The following is an 18,270-nucleotide window of genomic DNA, read 5'->3' on the forward strand; positions in this document are numbered from 1 at the left end:
TTTTACGAACGGGCGGCAGCTGCGTTCCGCCGCGGTGGGTTTCCTCCGGCCCCAGCGGGTCCTTTTCTGCTCTCTGCGCGCTAGAGCCGCAGCAGCCGGGGCGCTGAGGGCGCAGAGGCGCTCCCCCGGCCGGCCGGCGTCCTCCGACCCAGGGACCGCGGCCGGCGCCAGGTGATTTCCCGTCCTCGCCGTGGGGGCCCGTGGGGGGAGGGGCGGGCTGGCCGCGCGCGGCCGCGCTCGCGGCGTGTCCCGCGGCCGGTGTCACCATCGCGGCGGGGAGGGGAGGACGGGCCGGTCCTGGCGGCGGGCGGGCGGGCGGGCCGCGCTGTGCCGTGCTGCGTGGCGGTGGCTCAGAGCTGCTCCTTGGTGCCGCTTTCCCCCCAGGAGTGCCAAGGATGGATGAAGCTGCCGGGGATTTGAAGCAAGCGCTCCCGAACGTGGGTGACAGCGTTCAAATACATGTGGAAGTTCATCAGAAATCAAGCAGGTCTCTCAGATCAGAGCTCTACTTGCTGCAACTTGTGTCTTCTGCCTTTTGCACTCTTGTAGGTGCACATGTGCCTGCTCTGTATGTTCCCGTGGGTGTCTCTTCCAAAGGCTGAACACACCCGCTTCTCTCAGCTGCTCCTTGTGTGCCCTGTGATCCAGCCTCATGGTCAAGTTGGTGGCCGAATTCTGTACTTGCTCCGGTGTATTGTCTTGTACAGTAGCGCTGAAAACTGCACACAGTACTTAAGATGCGGTCTCACAAACAGCCAGTAGACAGAAAGAATCACTTTCCCTAAACATTTGTACTCTTGCTAGCATAGCCTAAAATAAGGTTTGCCTTATTTGTAACAGGGGCACACTGCTGGCTCATTGCCAGCTTGTCCACCAGTACCCCTGGGTCCTTTCCTGCAATGCTGCTTTCCATCCAGTCAGCCTCTGGTCTGTGCTGTTGTCTGGGCAGTAGATGGAGAAACAGGATTTCACACTTCTGTTGAACTTCAAGAGGTTACTGTTAAACTGTACCTTTAGCCTGCAGAGATCCCTCTGAATGGCAGTTTGGCTCTAGTGTGTACTTGCAGCTCTTGCTGCTTTGGTGTGATCCATAGACTTGATGTAGTTGCTTTCCATCCCATTATCCAGGCTGTAATTGAAGATGTAAAACCAGTATTGGTCCTGGTATTGACTGCACCACCCCACCTTTCCCCACCTGACTTCCCAGGTCTGCCTTGGTCTTAGTATTCTTAATCACAACCTTTTGAGCTGGACAGTCCAGCCGCCTTTATCCAGTCCTTATCTCACCACTGTGGGAGGTTGTGTCCAAGGTGTTGCTAAAATCAAAGTGTAAAATACCCACTGCTCTCTTTTTGTCAGGTTTAAGGAACTGGGAATTTGCACTGGGAATGCGTCACTGAAATTGCAAAAATAAGTTGAAGCCTTTCTGAAATCTTAGAATGGTATTCCTTTTCCAATAGTTTTTGTCTCTTCTACTAGAATTCTCCTTATAGCATGTCCCCAGCCTGAGCTATCAGCTGTCCTTGGACATGAAAGCATAACAGAGCTTCCAAGCTAAGTGTTACAAATTCAGTCTAGTGACTTGGCTATGAGGTGGTTTGGTTTTTTTTCCTGATGAAACACAGTCAGATTGCTTAACTCATTGCCATTCTTGAAATCTAGCTGTGTCATTCTTTGTCCCCTGATAAGACTGCAGATGGAGCAAATGGTATTCTTTAGCTGGTGTCAAACTTGTTCCTTTTGCAAACAAACTGAATTTGGTAAGTTTTTTTCCCTGCAGAATGTTACAGGAGTATTGAGCAGGTTTGGGTTTTTTTGTATGGGCTGGTTTTTGGGGAGTGGTTAGGGGATTTGGGGGAGGTTGGTTTTTTTTTTTTTCTTGTCTTTGTGAGATGGAAGCTGTTTTCCATGTAGGCTTAGTGTATGAAATGAAGCACTCTGATATTAGTTCATGCTTCCTTATAAATGTCAATGCCATAAATAATGCTGTTTCTTTCCTGTTAGTGCGGCCAAGAAAGAAGATATCAGAATGAGTGTCTTAAAGCTGTTGAACAGACATAATATCGTGTTTGGCGATTACAAGTGGACAGAGTTTGATGATGGTTTCCTTAGCAGCAATGTGCAGTCCGTGTCAGTTGTGGATACGGAGCTGAAACTGAAAGACAGACAGGTATTCACAGTCAAGAATGTACAGCTCTGTGCATATGCCTATGGATTAGTGATAGCCTAAGGACAAAAGCAAGACAGGGTTTACAGGATGATGTAGTATCTTTTATTAGGCTGACTGGTATAACCAGGAAAAGGTGGCTAAGTTTTTGGGCCTAAACCCATAATTAGCCTTTGAATGTGAAATATGAAGTATTAAAAGTCTTTTTGTGTCTACTCTAGCCTATTGACTTGAGCAAAAGCAGTCTTTCTCTTCATATTTTTCATCTGAATGAAGAAGGACCAAGCTCTGAAAACCTGGAAGAAGAGAATGAGGATATCATTGCAGCTAACCACTGGGTGCTACCAGCAGGTATGCATGTGATATTTCTGGAATGTCTGGAGCAGTGGTCCTCAAACTACGGCCTGCGGGCCGGATACGGCCCCCCAGGGTCCTCAATCCAGCCCCCGCCGGGGGTTGGGGGGGGAAACCAAGCAGCCGCAGATGACTGCCTGCCACTTTATCTGCACGCCGCCCCCCTGTTTAAAAAGTTTGAGGACCCCTGGTCTAGAGCAATTACAATGAAAGAAAATCTTGGAAAGGCTAAAAGTGTTTATAGGGTTACCTGTTAAAGGTATCATTTGTATATACTGTTTTACCTTTGTCCTTTGTGATGGAACCAATATATTTGGACTTCGTTTGTTATGGTTTTGACTGAACTACTATACAGGTGATTCCACAACACATTATTTACTTCCACACATCCACAAGTATTACAGAAATAACTGGTGGTGTGGAATAAAACATATACTCATAATCGGAAATGTGCAAATTTTTAACCTTACAAGCTGCATTCCAGATTTTTATTTGGAGACTCACAAGAAACTCCTCAGTTTAAGCATTCATTTTCCAGAGCCCGTGTCTAGCTTCTGGCCCCCAAGACAGTGCAGCTCTCACATTTGAAACAATCAAAGAAAGAGATTTAGAGTCCTTAGAGTGTTTTCTGAAAATAAGAATAAGGCTTTACTTTGCAATAGCGTGTCATCTCTGTAGCTAACTTGTGCTTGGGGAAGTTGTATTCTGTGTGTGGGAGGAAATGTAAGGGTGCGAGAGACAGTGATTCTGAGACATTTCTTGCTCTGTCCATGTTGTGAAAAGCCTAACTATATGTTGTGCTTCTCTTCAGGAAGAATCCAATCTGATACTTTGACATTACTCCCATATTATTGTGGTTTGTAATCATTGAGACTTCCCTGCTTCTCTTTGCTGAAAGCTAGAAACTAACTGCCAGAACTGATTGATACCCATATCACAACTTTAGGGTTTTATGCATTATTCAGCTATGTGCTTTTTTTCATCCTCTACATGTTGATGTTAAAAAAACCCAACCCAACCCATCCACCCAACCAACCAAAAAACCCCCCAAAAAACCACACACCCCCAAACCCCCTGAATGATAAAATTGGACTTAGAACCCTCCTCCCACCCCAATTTTTCATAGCTCTATATCTTGGGGAACTGTAGATCCATCCACTCTTGAGGATGGAAAAGATTATATTTTTCCTTTCGTGTTAAGAAATTAAGAAGATTAATTTCTCCTTAAAATTATTTGAGAAAACAGGAGTTGTGAAACTGCTGAATTTGTCTGTTAGAAAGTAGTGCTTGCATTACGAGAAAAACATCTGGAGGAAAAGATCTTGTTCTTAATCCTTAATTTTAGTTGAGACTGATTTGAAAACTGTTTTGGGCTGCTTAAAAATTCCCAGACTGATTTATCCTAAACAGGTATATGTTATATTGCTTTTGCAGCTGAATTCCATGGCCTTTGGGAAAGTCTTATATATGACACTGAAGTAAAATCACACGTAAGTTGCAGATGAATGAGTATTAAAATTGCTTGAGGAGACCTAAGAATTGAAATGTAGCCTGTTTGAAGTATGCTGTATTCCATGGAGAAGTTATTTGGAAATCACCAGCTCCAAAAATCTATATAGTTTTTGGTACTTACATACTTTTCTGATGTACACTTAACAAAAGAAGGCAGACCTGATATTTTGAGATTCTGTATCTGAGATATTTGTCAATATGTGCTACTGTGAGGTCAGCTTTGCAAAAAATCTGAGTTTCCTTGTGAAACTGCGTTCGGTGATACTCATGCCACAAATTATAAAGAATTTCTTCATATGCATTGGCTTATTTTTCAGAAATCAGAAGTTTAACAGCTGGAGACGTTGCTTTGGTAGCAGCTTAAAAATTCTCAATTTCCACTTTTGCTTTAGACATATTCATCTGCCTGCATGAAGAAAGCAATAAATGTTCTGTAGAACGGGGTAGAAATTCATTTTATTAAAACACTGCACCTTGTTTTAAGGCTCACTAATTGCATGTTTTTCTAGAAGGGGAGAAGAAAATTAGTGGAAAAAAATAATTTCAAAGAGGCTTAGAAAAGTGTGCAGCATTCTTTGAAATTGATTCTCTATTTCTTCATTGAAGGTTCCAAAAGATCCGTTGTCTCTTTGGTGTGGGTTTTTTTTGATGATAAGGCAATTTTGGTGGCTTGCTATAGCTAAAAGGGAAGTGTGTTGCTATCAGCTGGACTTGCAGTGCTTCCCTTCTACTGTCACTCTTGCTACTTTGCAGTAAACTAATGAAGGAAACGAAATCACTAGAAGTGTTCAACTTGCTGTGTGATGGGCTAATTTCCACCTGCTTTTTGTCCCGTTAATTGGTCCGCTGTGACCATAGCTGATGGTCATGTAACAGAAGTGGTGGGCGCAGGCTAGGCGGAGCAGAACAGGGGTTTAACTGTATTTCTGGCAGCAGCTAGACAATTCATTGGTTTAGCAGTAACATCAGCCATCACTGTACAAATGCACATTGCATGATTTGACTCGAGTGAGTGTGCTCCCGCTTGAATGCTGGTAAGACATTCGGAAGAAACAAAACAGTTGCTTGGGGTCATTTTCTAGTTTGAACTTTCTGTGCTTTCATCAAACATTACAATTTCCAGAGGCTGTAGAACTGTAATCTGAAATGTAGTAATTGTGACGTTAGTAAAAACACCACAAGTGATTCAATTTAGTTGCTTTTGTGACAGCACTCACCAAGATGTTTATTGTGCTTGTTAAAATAAAAATGCTTCTACCTGAAGGTTTTGGACATAAATAAATAATTCATTATCTTGTTTATAATACCCTAGGTACAGTATTCTCACTTAAGTCTTTATAACCATCTATAGTATAGCAAAACATTCTAGTGATGGTAGTTGTTCATTTATAAGGTAAACACCGATTAACACATCCATGTTAAATTAGTGGAACTGCTTTCCAGATCATCTGTGAAAAGACAAGACTAATTAGACTTACTGATGTACTAAATGACAGCAAGTTCATTGCTGTTGACTGTAAGTGTATGCTGGTAGAAAAAAGTGGTAGCTTCTAATGACTAAGAATAGAATTGTGCAGAATGTTAATTTTTTAAACCATGGAACTGGCTGGTTATGGTTGAGTTCTACAGACTGAAATGGTTGCTGTGAATTTTCAAAATTGTATAGTCAGTGTCAATATAATGACAATGAAAGACATGCTGGATGAAGTTCTGGGTTTTTGTTGTTGCATAATTGCTCCGTCTTGGCCATCAGATACTGCAGGAATGCTATTGTATTGTCATATGAACACATATGAATCCAAAGCACATTACAGGTAACAGCATCAGAAAATAATACGGTATCAGGTGTTATTATTGGTAAAAATCAGTATAGATTCACACCCGAGGTTCATACTGATTTTGTTAAAGAGTTCTCTACTTCCTAAATCTAGATGATTCTGAAATGAAGTAGCATTGTTTTTGGAAGCAAGCACTCAGGGAAGTACGTGCAGTTTCCCTTATTTGGAAGGATAACCAATCTGCAAGTTCTTTACAGTGGCTGATACAAGTGCTTCAGTAGAAAGGAACTAAAATGTGACAGGAAATGCTTTCTTTGGTGGGCTGACTACAAAGTGAACACACATATAGGTGTACAACTTCTAAGCAGGACCTGGAGTTTGAGTCTTGACTTTCTATGCTTGGGCAGTTTGTGTTTTAAAGGCATACTATAAGTAGGATGAGGGAAAAAGAAAATAATTTCACTTCCTCTAAGCATTTAATCTGTTAATGTAAAAGTTCTGGAACTCCAGTTGTGCCCTGTACATGCTATTCTTTTTCCTGAGGGCAGGAAGGAAATTAATTTCCAATGTTTGCAGAAAGAGAATTTGTCTATGACTAAAAGACATGACCACACCCCCCCGTGTTTTTTTTGTTTTGTTAAGACTACACAATAGACATAATTAGGAGATTGCTGGTGTTTATAATTGTATTTGCTGATATGTCTCTAATTTGTGTGTCTCTTTTTTCTCCTCTTCAATTAGTTACTTGATTATGTGATGACAACACTACTATTTTCTGACAAAAATGTTGACAGCAACCTGATAACGTGGAACAGAGTTATTTTGCTTCATGGTAAAAATTATCTGTCTTAAACCAAGTGGATTCATTGGCAATTTGTTTATATTTTCCTTCTGGAAAAACTTGTATTGCACTTCTATGTAGTGAAATTAGATGATCCAAAAGCAGCGGATTCAGATTAAATGTAATGTCATAATCAAATCAATGTTCAGATGTGTTATGTTTTGCAGGAATTCAAATTCTGAAATGTACAATGCAGTGACAGTAGCTGGGGTTTTTTATTTTCATTTTTAAGTGATATCATTTCTCTTTTTTTGTACAAAGTGCAAAAGTAATGCAGATACTGAGGACGTTAGGAGCCGTATTTTAGTTTACAGTTCTATCTCAGTGTTAAAAAAATTAACTATGGCTTTATAAAAAACTTTAAAGGAAACTGTGAAATCACTGTGTAAATTGTGTTATAAACATTGTGTTCTATTGCCAAGCACGAAGACAATACTCCCATGAATTTAGTTATTACTATTTCAGTGAAGCCGTAATCTTCAGTCAGTCCTAGCTTACTGTGGAGGTTATTCCATAAACGAGTTTAACATCAACTGAATCCATTTTCTTGCAAACTGCAGCTTGCTATTGATTAACTACAATTTTGTTGTCATCAAGAATAGTATTCAAAAATAAAAGGTCATAATGGAAATGTTTGTTATGACTGTTATTATACTTTATAACTCTCAGTTATAACTCAGTTTAGAAGCTGCAGGACATTTTTGTTTGGAAAACTTTATTTCAGACTGTTAACAGTATATTTATGATAGATAAATTTAATTTGAGCAATGAGCTCTTTACTGTGATCATGAAGAATTTAATACTGGGAAATCTAAAACTGTTGTAGTGCAAAACATATTTATGCTGTAATGGCAGTACTGACTGCATGAAACTACTGTCAAGTGGTTGACGTTATCACTTTGTTTAGTGTAGTTGTTTAGCTACGCATCTCCTGTACTATGAAGAGTCTGTTTAGCTGTGCTTGTACTTGTCTGGAGAAAGTCTGTGAGGCCCTTCCCATAGGATGTCAAGCCAGATCAAAAGATTTGTCCCAGAGCATACTTGCTGAGATGGTCTGGGTTGCCCTGTGGTAGAGGTTTCTGGGAAAGCGGACAGCTGATCAAACTGCGCATGATGTGTTTCTGTTCTGCATGTTAGAGTATGTTACAGGAAGATACAAGTTTAAGCGTAGCTAGGGTGATACACTTAGCTTCTGTGGCTGTTGAGTATTTTAACTGTATGATGCCTGCATGCAGACTATTACACTGTATTAATAATTGAAAACTATATAAATTCAAAGCTCAGCTGTAGACTGTAGTGTCCTACATTCCCAAAATATATTCTCAAGATACTCCGGTATTTGCAATCATTGTCTGCTGTATTTTTATTCTACAATTAGTGCTGTAATGAAATATAGTTAAAAAGATGTTACATGTCATTAACAGTCTGATGCAGATTCTATGTAATGTATGGATTTGATTTCAAACCAGGCCCTCCTGGAACTGGGAAGACCTCTCTCTGTAAAGCATTGGCTCAGAAGCTGACAATTCGACTGTCATCCAGGTGATAATTTTTTTTTAATTAGTCTGCTGTTGTTCATTGTTCTTTTTCAGTAGCCCAAAAGTATTTAGTATTTGACTTCAGGTAAAAGATGCTAAGTGCTAATGTTCATAGTTCTTTCATAGTGCACCTGGCTAGCAATAAAATTGATCTGATAGAGAAGCTGGTTAGGATATTTTAATGCCTTTAAAAATATGTAATTATTTGTGCCCAGGTATGTAAAACAAATTCCAGTGGCAATATAGTTATTTGTGCTCACATTGTATATCAATGAATATTAAAGGACAAAGGATCACAGAGTATCGAGCTTGCTATTTGTATCTTCATGTTCGAGAAAGCCTATTTTTAGTAGGTAGTGATTTTGTAACCCATTTGTGTTGTACTTGGATTGTCTGGATGCCACAGTCTGCAGAGGTCAGTCTGTATTTCAGACAAGTAACGAGTTAGCCTTAAACTTCATAGCAACTTTATATAAATTTATATAAAAGAATGTTATATAAAATACTAGGTGAAACATAAATAATGTGTAAATATTGGAGTACTCTGACTCTAGCCCAAGCTGTATTGATGATAACCACAGATTACATAATGTGTGGCTGAGATATTTTGTCCTAAGGATATCCATGCAAAGCTAAGTAAATAAGCTTCGTGTTTTATGTGTTCATGCGATACTGAACAAAATCTTACATGAACAGAAGAATGAGGCCATTAGCAAGGTAACTGTTACTTAAAGTATGTTTAAATAGCACCTGTTCTAATGAAGGAATTCTGATAGCAATTTAATGTAAAGAATTCTAGTGAGATGTTTCTGGAAATGACACTTAAACTCAAAACAGGTATTATATTTTGAAAAGTAATTTAAAGTATTAATTCACAGAATTCCAGGGTTGAAATGGAGGGAATGAGACTTATGGAAGTTAATGATGTCACTAACTTTTATTCACCATAGAGTTGATACTTCTTTCTCCCTTCATACTTTAGGTATAGGTATGGACAGTTAATTGAGATAAACAGCCATAGCCTTTTCTCTAAATGGTTTTCTGAGGTATGTATTGATGTAGCTAATGAAGTAGACCTTGTTTTTTAGAAGTTGCAGTTTCTGTTGAGCTTGTTTCATAAAATAAGTGTGTGCATTGAAGATTACTCAGAATAATTATTGTGTTTGTGAGCACCTAAATAGAAATTATACTAGAAATTTACTTTAAAAAAGCAGGTATTTCCGTCTTTAAATATGGTAAGGCTTGAAAAATTGTTTGGTAAGGCAACAGTTAAACGTATGTGTATGGTGTCTTTCTAGAGTGGCAAGCTTGTAACCAAGATGTTCCAGAAGATTCAAGAGTTAATTGATGACAAGGATGCTCTTGTATTTGTACTGATTGATGAGGTATGATTCTGATAACACTAACGTGCATAAAATTTAGCAAAAGTTAAAGTGATGGGAGGGAACTGTGGTAATGCTCATTTGTAAAGAACAATAAAAGCATATTAATGCTTTTGTATGTTACATAACTTTATGCAGAAGAGTGACTTTTAATCTTGACTGCTGCAGATTTGGGAGGAACACAGTGTGATTTAGCAGGCAAATTCCAGCTGAAAATGAAGCAAAACCTTCCTTGGCAGAGCTTCCCTTGCTGCTCTGTGTTTAAAAGTGGAGTATTGCTTTAAACTTCAAATTAATTATGCTCTCTCATATGTTGTAAAGCCCTAAAAAGCATTATTATGGTTCCATTCATAGTCTAACTTCTCTTCAGACTTGCATACATAAGCAACTTTACTAAGTATGTGCTTTATTAAGCTTTGTTATATTGGAGTCCTATGGGAGAGCTCTTTCTAAATTCAATGTATTCATTATTCTGTTGTGTTTGTCCTGTCCCTCTCCCAGCCCCCAAAATTTAATTAAAGTGAAAAACAGCCTCCATTCTGCTGTCTAAACAGGAACTTCACTCACTATACTTTGCTTCCTTGACATTGCTCTCCCTGTCTCTGTAAATTCCTACTTAGCCAAAGATTTTGAAGATGAAGTTTTAGATACCAGACACAAGGATCTGAAATTGTATCGTCTGGGTTATTTGCTTGTTACCAGCACTTCAAGTGTGCAGTCTTTTATGTTTTTGTTGGGGTTTTTTTTAGTGTTTGGTGATATTTTTTTGTTGTGTTTGTCATTGGTGGGTTTGGTTTTTTCTAGGTGGAAAGCCTCACGGCAGCCCGCAGTGCCTTCAAGGCAGGCACAGAGCCTTCAGATGCTATTCGTGTGGTGAACGCTGTACTGACACAAATAGATCAGATTAAAAGGTAAACTCATATTATTCCAACAGCAAAAGGTAATTGGCAATTTCAGGATTCTTGCTAATTCTTATTTCCTACTTGGAATACTAAATCAAATTGGTTAGTGAACTATTCTTTGTTAATGGTGCTAATCATGAAAAGAAATAGGAGTAATCCAGCAGAACATTTTGCACGTAACTGAGTGAACCATCAAATCTACAGATGGTATACTTCCTTTAAAGCTAGGGAGGGACACAGGACAGGTGGTCATGGTATCTGCTTGCAGAGACAAGGATAAGATCAATGAAGAATTTGTTCATTATGTACAGCTTCTGGATGTCAATCTAAAGCAGACTTGCACAACACATGGCTTGGTGTGCTGGATTCCGTGCAGCATACCATCTTTTGTTCTATTTCTGCCACTTCCCTTTTTGCGTGTACTTGGCTCTTCACAGAAACAAAGGTGCCCCAGTGTTTGGGCCTGTCTCGTGGCTCATTAAAGGTAAGCAGCATAAGCCACCTGTGTCAGAGTTCACAGGCTTCATCTAAAAATGTCTATGGTTAAGAATGTTCTTTCAATATTTCTTAGAGCAAGGAGACATTAACATCTATTTTAAGCTCATTCTAATGTCAGCTGTGGTTAGAATGTGTCACATTGCCAGTTAAACTATATACTTTCTACTGAATTAAAATGAAAAACATATAGATGAAAGGTTCACATTTATGAGTTGTCTTTTCATAATTTTTTTTTTTAGTGGCAGAAACTGTGCCAGTGGGTTCTAGATGGTTAATGTATATCATGTCTAAAATAGGTTTAGACAAACCATGGACACTTGAGAAACAGCTGAAAGAGACTATGCATTGAAATAGATCGGTGATAACTGGCCAAGAGCTTCAGGTCATTTATTGTAATTGCTGGCTGACAGGAGTGGTATGACTGTTTTTTGCATGAAATGGCTTGAATCAGAAGGAGGGAGGTATCAAATTGCCAGTCACAAAAGGAGATAATTTTTATACATGTGACCTAAAAATCTACTTTTATCTTGAAGGTATCCCAATGTCGTTATTCTGACTACTTCAAATATTACGGAGAAAATTGACATGGCCTTTGTAGACAGGGCTGACATAAAGCAATACATTGGACCTCCATCCACTGCAGCAATATTTAGAATATATCTTTCTTGCTTGGAAGAACTGATGAAGGTAATGTTTTGAAAGCAAGACTGTAAAATGTCCTATTTTAATAAATTCCATGTTTAAATCACACTACCTAAATAACAAAAATATACAAATTTCATTACTTCTGTATTTCCACTCTTACTGTAGAATTTAATTTTGAATATATTTAAGGTTTTCATACGACAGTGTATCACTCTTCTTTCTAGTGTCAAATAATATATCCTCGACAGCAGCTCCTGACACTCAGAGAGCTAGAGATGATAGGCTTCGTAGAAAATAATGTGTCAAGGTTAAGCCTAGTACTAAAAGAAATCTCAAGGTAAGATTCTGAAATTTTATATATATATATTTATATAATGAGTTGTGGGATGATGTATAAAATTAATAGAATTTCAAAATGGCTAGAGTTCTAAAACATCTCAATTTTTTTTCTATTGGGGTTAGTGCAGAACCTTTCAGGGGACAAAAAGTGGAAGTGATTAGGACTTGCCAACATTTTTTAGTCTCAGGTCTGGCTTGGCTTAGTACTGGTTCTGGTTTCAGCTCTGCCCTTTGAAGTCCTCTTGACAGATTGCTGGTGGGATTAGTGAGATGCTTTAGGTTTCTGTGGGTATTGTGAATTGTAACACTGTTTAGCGGGAATAGCATTGGCCTTAGTTCCTGCTAGGGAAGTATCTTGGAATGCCTTGCAATCTACTAAATCAGGTTTTACCATCAAGATGTAAGTGGACAGAGGTAAAGGGGAAACGAATGAAGTGTAAACGGAGAGTATTATGATTTGCTGAGTATGCTAATAGAGCAAATAAGTCTTTCACTACACCAATTCCTGAAACAATAAAAATGATATTCACATAATCAATATTTTTTCCAAAGTGCTGGTCCCTATGGAACAAAATAAAATAACATCCATAAAGTCAGGAAAGTATGTTTTCCTTCTGTTTCTGAAGTATGCAGTCTTGACCAGTGAAGAATGGAGTAAAAGTGAGTTTTTCCAGGCATAGAGGTTAGGGTTCTACATACGGAGGGGTGCTTGGAGGAGGCAGGAAGGTGTAACAAGTTGGTGAGGTAAAGCTCTGTGTAGATGGTGGGAAGAGGGAGATAAGCTATAGCTCTAAGGTCCAGCCTTCAAAACAGATTTTTCAAGTCCTTCCAAGAGTGGATGGAAGATTGTATCTGTACCATACCCTTTCAGTGTAAACATTCCCCCAAGTTCATGAGATATGGCACAGTGATGTGAAGGGCATGATGTAAGTGTAGCCGGGCAAATGTGACAATACCATTTCTGTACCCTTGCCTTTCTGTGCTGTATAGCCTCCCATACGCTGAAGTTGTGCACTTCCTGCTTCTGCTAAAGGTGCTGCAAGTGACCTGCTGAATTGTAATTTGAGGGGTTTTTAAGAGTAGCTTATGGGAGAAACAGAAAAAGGAAAGGTGGTCTTTTAAGAGTGGATATTTAGCATTTAAGCAGGACTTCTCTTTGTTTTACTGTAGAAGAAGTGAAGGTCTTAGTGGCCGGGTCCTGAGAAAACTTCCTTTCCTAGCACATGCGCTTTATATTCAAGTAAGTTTATTCTATTCATTATATTTTTGATTTGGTTTTGAGACAGGTGGGAAACATTTGGGCACTGCCTGAAGTAAAAGATTGGGCCTAAACCATCTTTTTACTCTAAATTGCATGTTTCTGTGGCTTTGTAGACTGAAACAATTTTGTGCTGCCCATAATGTAAAATGAGATTGAAGAAGACAGGGGGGACTGACCTGTCCAACAGCATTCTACTTTAATTGTGAGAGAACATTGATACTGGTTCTGTGATAATTTCTTGCTGAAAGAAAACTCTCTGCCACTTTATTTATAATATTAATTTGTTAAAAACCCCTTGTGAAGTGAATCCACAGTAGTAGTGATTGACTCATTTTTCCATAGCTTGACTATGACTTTACTATGCTAGCTTGTTTAAAATAAACCTGCAGTTTCATGTTTTGTAGCTTTTTGAAAATTTTGTAACATGGAAGTCAAATATTTCTCTTTTATATACTGTGATTTGTATGTAAAAATTATGTATGCCTATTGCTGTAGTGTGTCTTAACGCAGTGTTGTCTTATTTTCAGTCCCCCAGTGTTACAATGACAACATTTCTTCAAGCTCTTTCACTTGCAGTAGACAAACAATTTGAAGAAAGAAAGAAACTTGCAGACTGTGTGTGATACTCCACTGTTTTATATTTGTCTGTATTGTTAATACTGAAAATTACATATTTTTCATACAAACTGTGTACAAACTTATGTATGTCTGTAAAATAGATTGTCAACACTTTAAAAAACCTGGAATGCCTAACCTAGTTTTTCAAAACATTCATTAATAAACAATTCAGAAATTTTACAGCCTATTTTTCAAAAGCTTTATTTCAAATGCCAATAAGAGGAATTTGTAAAAAAAATTCTTACTAGAAGTCAGTTGTTAAAAAGTGGACAGCCTTCTATTCCTTATTTCTTAATCATTAACTTTCTATTCATGCATCAGTTTTTATACTTCTGATTTCTTTTGTATTTGTAATAGCAATAGAAATTCAGTCTTTGGATCTGATATTTGTGCCATAAAATGCACTATTTGTTATTGCTTCTGAAAGAACAAGCATGAAACTGGGAAGGACTTGAAGTGCTCAGCAATGGCCCAGACCTTTTATACTGATAACTCTTTATATGGAAATTTAATATCAAGTATTACTTTTTTATTACATCAGATTCAAAAGTTTAAAATCAAGACCTCACTTAATTGTATTTTGTAATACCGCTTTTTCTGTTGTTGCAAGGATGTGAACTAGAGTGGACCATGTTTTCTCAACCATGTTTTCTCACTGAAGAGTAGCTACGATGCATTAAGAAAGGTTCTTTAAAGTGCATGAAGTTCCGTTTTGTTTTACAAACATGACATAAAATTTGCAAATCATCTGGGGAGAAAAAATATTTTGTACTGCAAAAGCTAGGAAATGTATGCATCTGGTTCCTAAAGGAACAGAGTCCACTTTTATATGATAAATATATATCCTATATAATAATTGTTACAAAACTGTCAACTCTTCTTTTTCTTCTGTATTTACAAGTATTTTTTATCTGCAGTCAGCTAAAAGAATGAAATGTTAGGGGAGTTTCCAGATTAGAAGTTTATTTTTTCTTAAATGAACATAAACCAGTGAGATTTAAGTTGGTGATACCCAGTTAATGCATGCCTCCTAGCTGTTGGTATTGGAAGTATTTCAATGATAGTGCATTTTGTTACTTCCTTGTCTCTGTATCTTTTAAACCAATGTTTTAATATACAGTCATGAGATGAAAGATTTTTGTCACAAGCTATTTTTATTAATGAATGCTATAAACTGCATTAAAAAATTGTACAGAACTTGTCAAGTGCTAGTAAGTTTTTATTATGGCACCTGTACTTACGTAAAGAGAATGTCTGTTAAGCCTAAGTGTCTGTCTGTTATATTGCTTTTGAAAATAACTTATTAAATATTATTCCCTATCCACCCCCAAAAAAAAGAAGGGGGGTGGGGTGGGAGAAGATTGTACCAAATTCAGTCCTTTGCAATTGTGTGCTCTATTTTTCTCACAATCATTGTTTTGGAAATACTAGTACATGGAAGAAACTTTGCTATAAGACTACTACTGAAAGGCAAAATCCTAAACGGACTCTAATCCACAGTGGATTTGTGGCTTTTGAAGTAAAGGATGTAGAGACTCAAAAGGAGTGTTCGTTCAATACTGGTGTATATTACACGTGCCTGCCTTGATCCATCTAATAGATACGGGTGTACTTCCAATTAATGCAAAAGCATGGAATTATCTTCTGGTCTGTATTTGAGATTCTGTAAGAACTGTGGGGGCTCCACGTACTGCATGGTGTTTGTGTTTTACGAAGGGTGTATACTTTCCCTCTGCTTCAAAAGCAGACCTTACTAGCACTGCTTGTTTGCAGACGTATTGATTATATCAAGGTTATAAAAACTGAAGACCAGCTGTTCTTGCAGTTTACTACTACTCCCCTCCTTATTCCTTGATCTGAGATGTAGTACCTTTACTCAAGTATTTCTACTCAAACTAGGACACACTGGCATTCTGAAAGTTGGGTGGAATTTAAAGACCATTTTTAGTATGTGCCATTTTGCTAATACATTAATTTGTGCTATGGCTGACAATAGTTTAATCTTTTATTAAGATCCTTGTTTACTAATTCTGATGCGTGATTGATTTGAGTTGGTAATTCCAGAAAGAAAACACAAGGGAGGCTTATTTCTCCCTGTTTTCCCATTGTGTGGAAAGTACTGCCCTGCATAGAATGGGCGTCTTGCATTTTTTGATTGTTTTTCTCTTGGGGATTTTTAGTTCAACACAATTTTAAATTCTAAAAACTTTTAAGATAATCGCTCTCAAAGAGGTTGTGTTTGTTTTGGAGGGGTTTTCTGCTACTTCTCTTGATGATACGTTCCTTTATATCAGAGTAAAAATAAATGAAACTAGGCAACATAAAATGCAGAGCTTTACTACAGCCTTGAGGTGAAGCTATGCAGCTGGAAGAGGGTGTTTGGGAGGTTCTAGACTGAGCTGTTTCCATCTTGTATTTAATGACCATCTACTCTGAAGTACACACATTTTCTGCTGAACAAAAACATGGTCATGTTCCCCCGTGGAATCTTATTTAGCCTTTTTTTGCAAACAGTTTTATTTTAATGAAGGCGGACAAAGAATGTTTGTACTCTGCTTGGATTGTCTTATGGATTTTGCGGGCTGCTATAAGGAAGGAAACGTTGGATATGAAGAGTCCTCAGAGTAACCTTCTTCCCCAAGTCAGTGCGGGTCTGTTAGGTGCTCAAGTGCAGCGTCTGCCGCCGTTCTTCCCACAGGAGACTTGGTGGCCACGCATTAATCCTCCTTTTTCTTTCCGTGCTCTGTTAATGGCTATATTGAGGGAATAGTCCTCTTTTCCAGGTACAATTGCAGAACAATTCTTTGATTTTCAAACGTAACCATAAATTAAAGCAATTATTTTTAGGCACGCACAAAGTTCTACCTTGTTCTTAGCGGATGGCTTCTAATCGTGCTCCAGGCCACTAGATGGCCAGCAGAGCCTGAGCTGCCGCAAGCCGCGCGCAGGGGATGCTGAGAGCGGTCCAGGAGCCCGAGGGGCACTTTGCTGCCGAGAGGATCCCGCTTCAGAACGTGGTGTTAGCTGTACCGCAGCGCAGCTCCTTAGAATTTCTCTGCTTAACCACACAGGAAGAGAGCTTTTGGACTACAAAACGTTCTGCCAAATAAAAAGAAGCTGTCGCAGAATGTGATCCAAAGATGAAAACCAGTGAGTTTTCCACGCTATGGCAGAATTTATTTTATACTGTAGTTTAACTGTCTCATCTGCTGGGTGAGGGGTTTAGAAAAATATTTGGGATCTAGGTCACTATAGGCATAGATGATGGCATTTTGAGCCTGGTGAAGGCAAAGACTTTCAGCGTAGCACATTAAAGTGTGTGGAACATAGGATTTTATAACAGTTAAGTAATCCTGAAATAGCAAAGTAAAATCCTGGGGGTTTTTGCTTGCAAAAAGCAAACAGACGCTTTGTCAAGCTGAGCACTGCTTATTTTATGAGATATTTCTGTGACTAATATTTTTTCCAAGCAGTTAAAAGTGTTCATTTCTGATCCAGATCCTATGACATGATTTTCAAAATAGCGCGAGAGGAGGTTGAAGAAGGAAGGCTTTTATTACCCAGTTTATCCACTGGAAATTATGCAAAACCAGTGATTTTTCTAAAATGCATCTTAAGTAACCATCTAAAACTTTGGACCTGTGGAAATACACAATTCATTTCAAATGATCCTATTCCATGGCTCACTGTCAGTGCAGTGTTGCACTTCATAATTTTAAGTTTAGAAAGGGATGAGAGCCCAGGGTAGGAGAGCCAAGGCCAGACACTGAGAACAATATGGTGATTTTAAAGGAAGCTTCTAGAGATCGACAGAGGGGTTGTGTTTAATTCATTTATATGTTATAGTGTTTGTGAGGCAATGAAGTTGATGTGGTCCACTAAAAAAGTGTCAGGTAATTTGATAAAGAATGAGGATGCAGATGCATGCATTTTAAATCAGGCATCTGCAGTTGCATGTCAAAACTGCTGGGTCTGAGACAAAATATCTTTGTCTATAAATATTAATGCTGGTACACTGAATTCTCTAAGGAACATCTCTGAGCTTAAAGATAATTCAGATCATTAAAGAAGTTAATTAAAGAAGCATTACTTTGCTCACCTTCAAGCCAGATTAAATTGTATTTCACACATAACGAACCTTTACTAGAACAATGATTGCAGGTCCAGTGAAGTCTTCTGGGTAGACTTGAGTAAAAAACATTGTATATAAAGCTCTGGTGTTCTGTCCATTAAGGAGAAATTATATACTTTGTATGGAATAATTCTCTCCTTTTACTTAATAAAAATTACATTTACTTCACAATTCTTCCTGCTGTTTTTATCATCTGTTCTGTGCCATGTAAAGAAATCCACTACTCACACTTTTGCTCTGACATACTCCAAACACGTTTCTGGGCAAGTTGCTTATCTTTTCATCACTCCAATTTTCTTACCT

General features: G+C 38.2%; 1 protein-coding gene across 2 annotated transcripts; it reads left to right on the forward strand.

Moving 5' to 3' along the window:
• The first annotated feature begins 1 nt into the window (after window position 1).
• On the forward strand, window positions 2-15,032 carry TRIP13 (thyroid hormone receptor interactor 13). Of its 2 annotated transcripts, XM_040588876.1 has the most exons (14): window positions 2-171; window positions 385-487; window positions 2,005-2,170; window positions 2,389-2,518; window positions 3,956-4,011; window positions 6,553-6,643; window positions 8,122-8,194; window positions 9,173-9,236; window positions 9,489-9,575; window positions 10,377-10,483; window positions 11,506-11,659; window positions 11,842-11,954; window positions 13,127-13,196; window positions 13,745-15,032. In XM_040588876.1, the coding sequence occupies exons 2-14, from the start codon at window positions 396-398 to the stop codon at window positions 13,838-13,840; spliced, it is 1,299 nt and encodes a 432-aa protein (XP_040444810.1). In that variant the 5' UTR covers window positions 2-171; window positions 385-395; the 3' UTR covers window positions 13,841-15,032. The 2 variants fall into 2 exon arrangements, with proteins under 2 accessions (XP_040444810.1, XP_040444809.1); XM_040588875.1 differs by lacking the exons at window positions 2-171; window positions 385-487 and adding an exon at window positions 494-701.
• Window positions 15,033-18,270: the final 3,238 nt, after the last annotated feature.

This window comes from Falco naumanni, chromosome 3 (genome assembly GCF_017639655.2).
Source record: "Falco naumanni isolate bFalNau1 chromosome 3, bFalNau1.pat, whole genome shotgun sequence".
Taxonomy (NCBI): Eukaryota; Metazoa; Chordata; class Aves; order Falconiformes; family Falconidae; genus Falco; species Falco naumanni.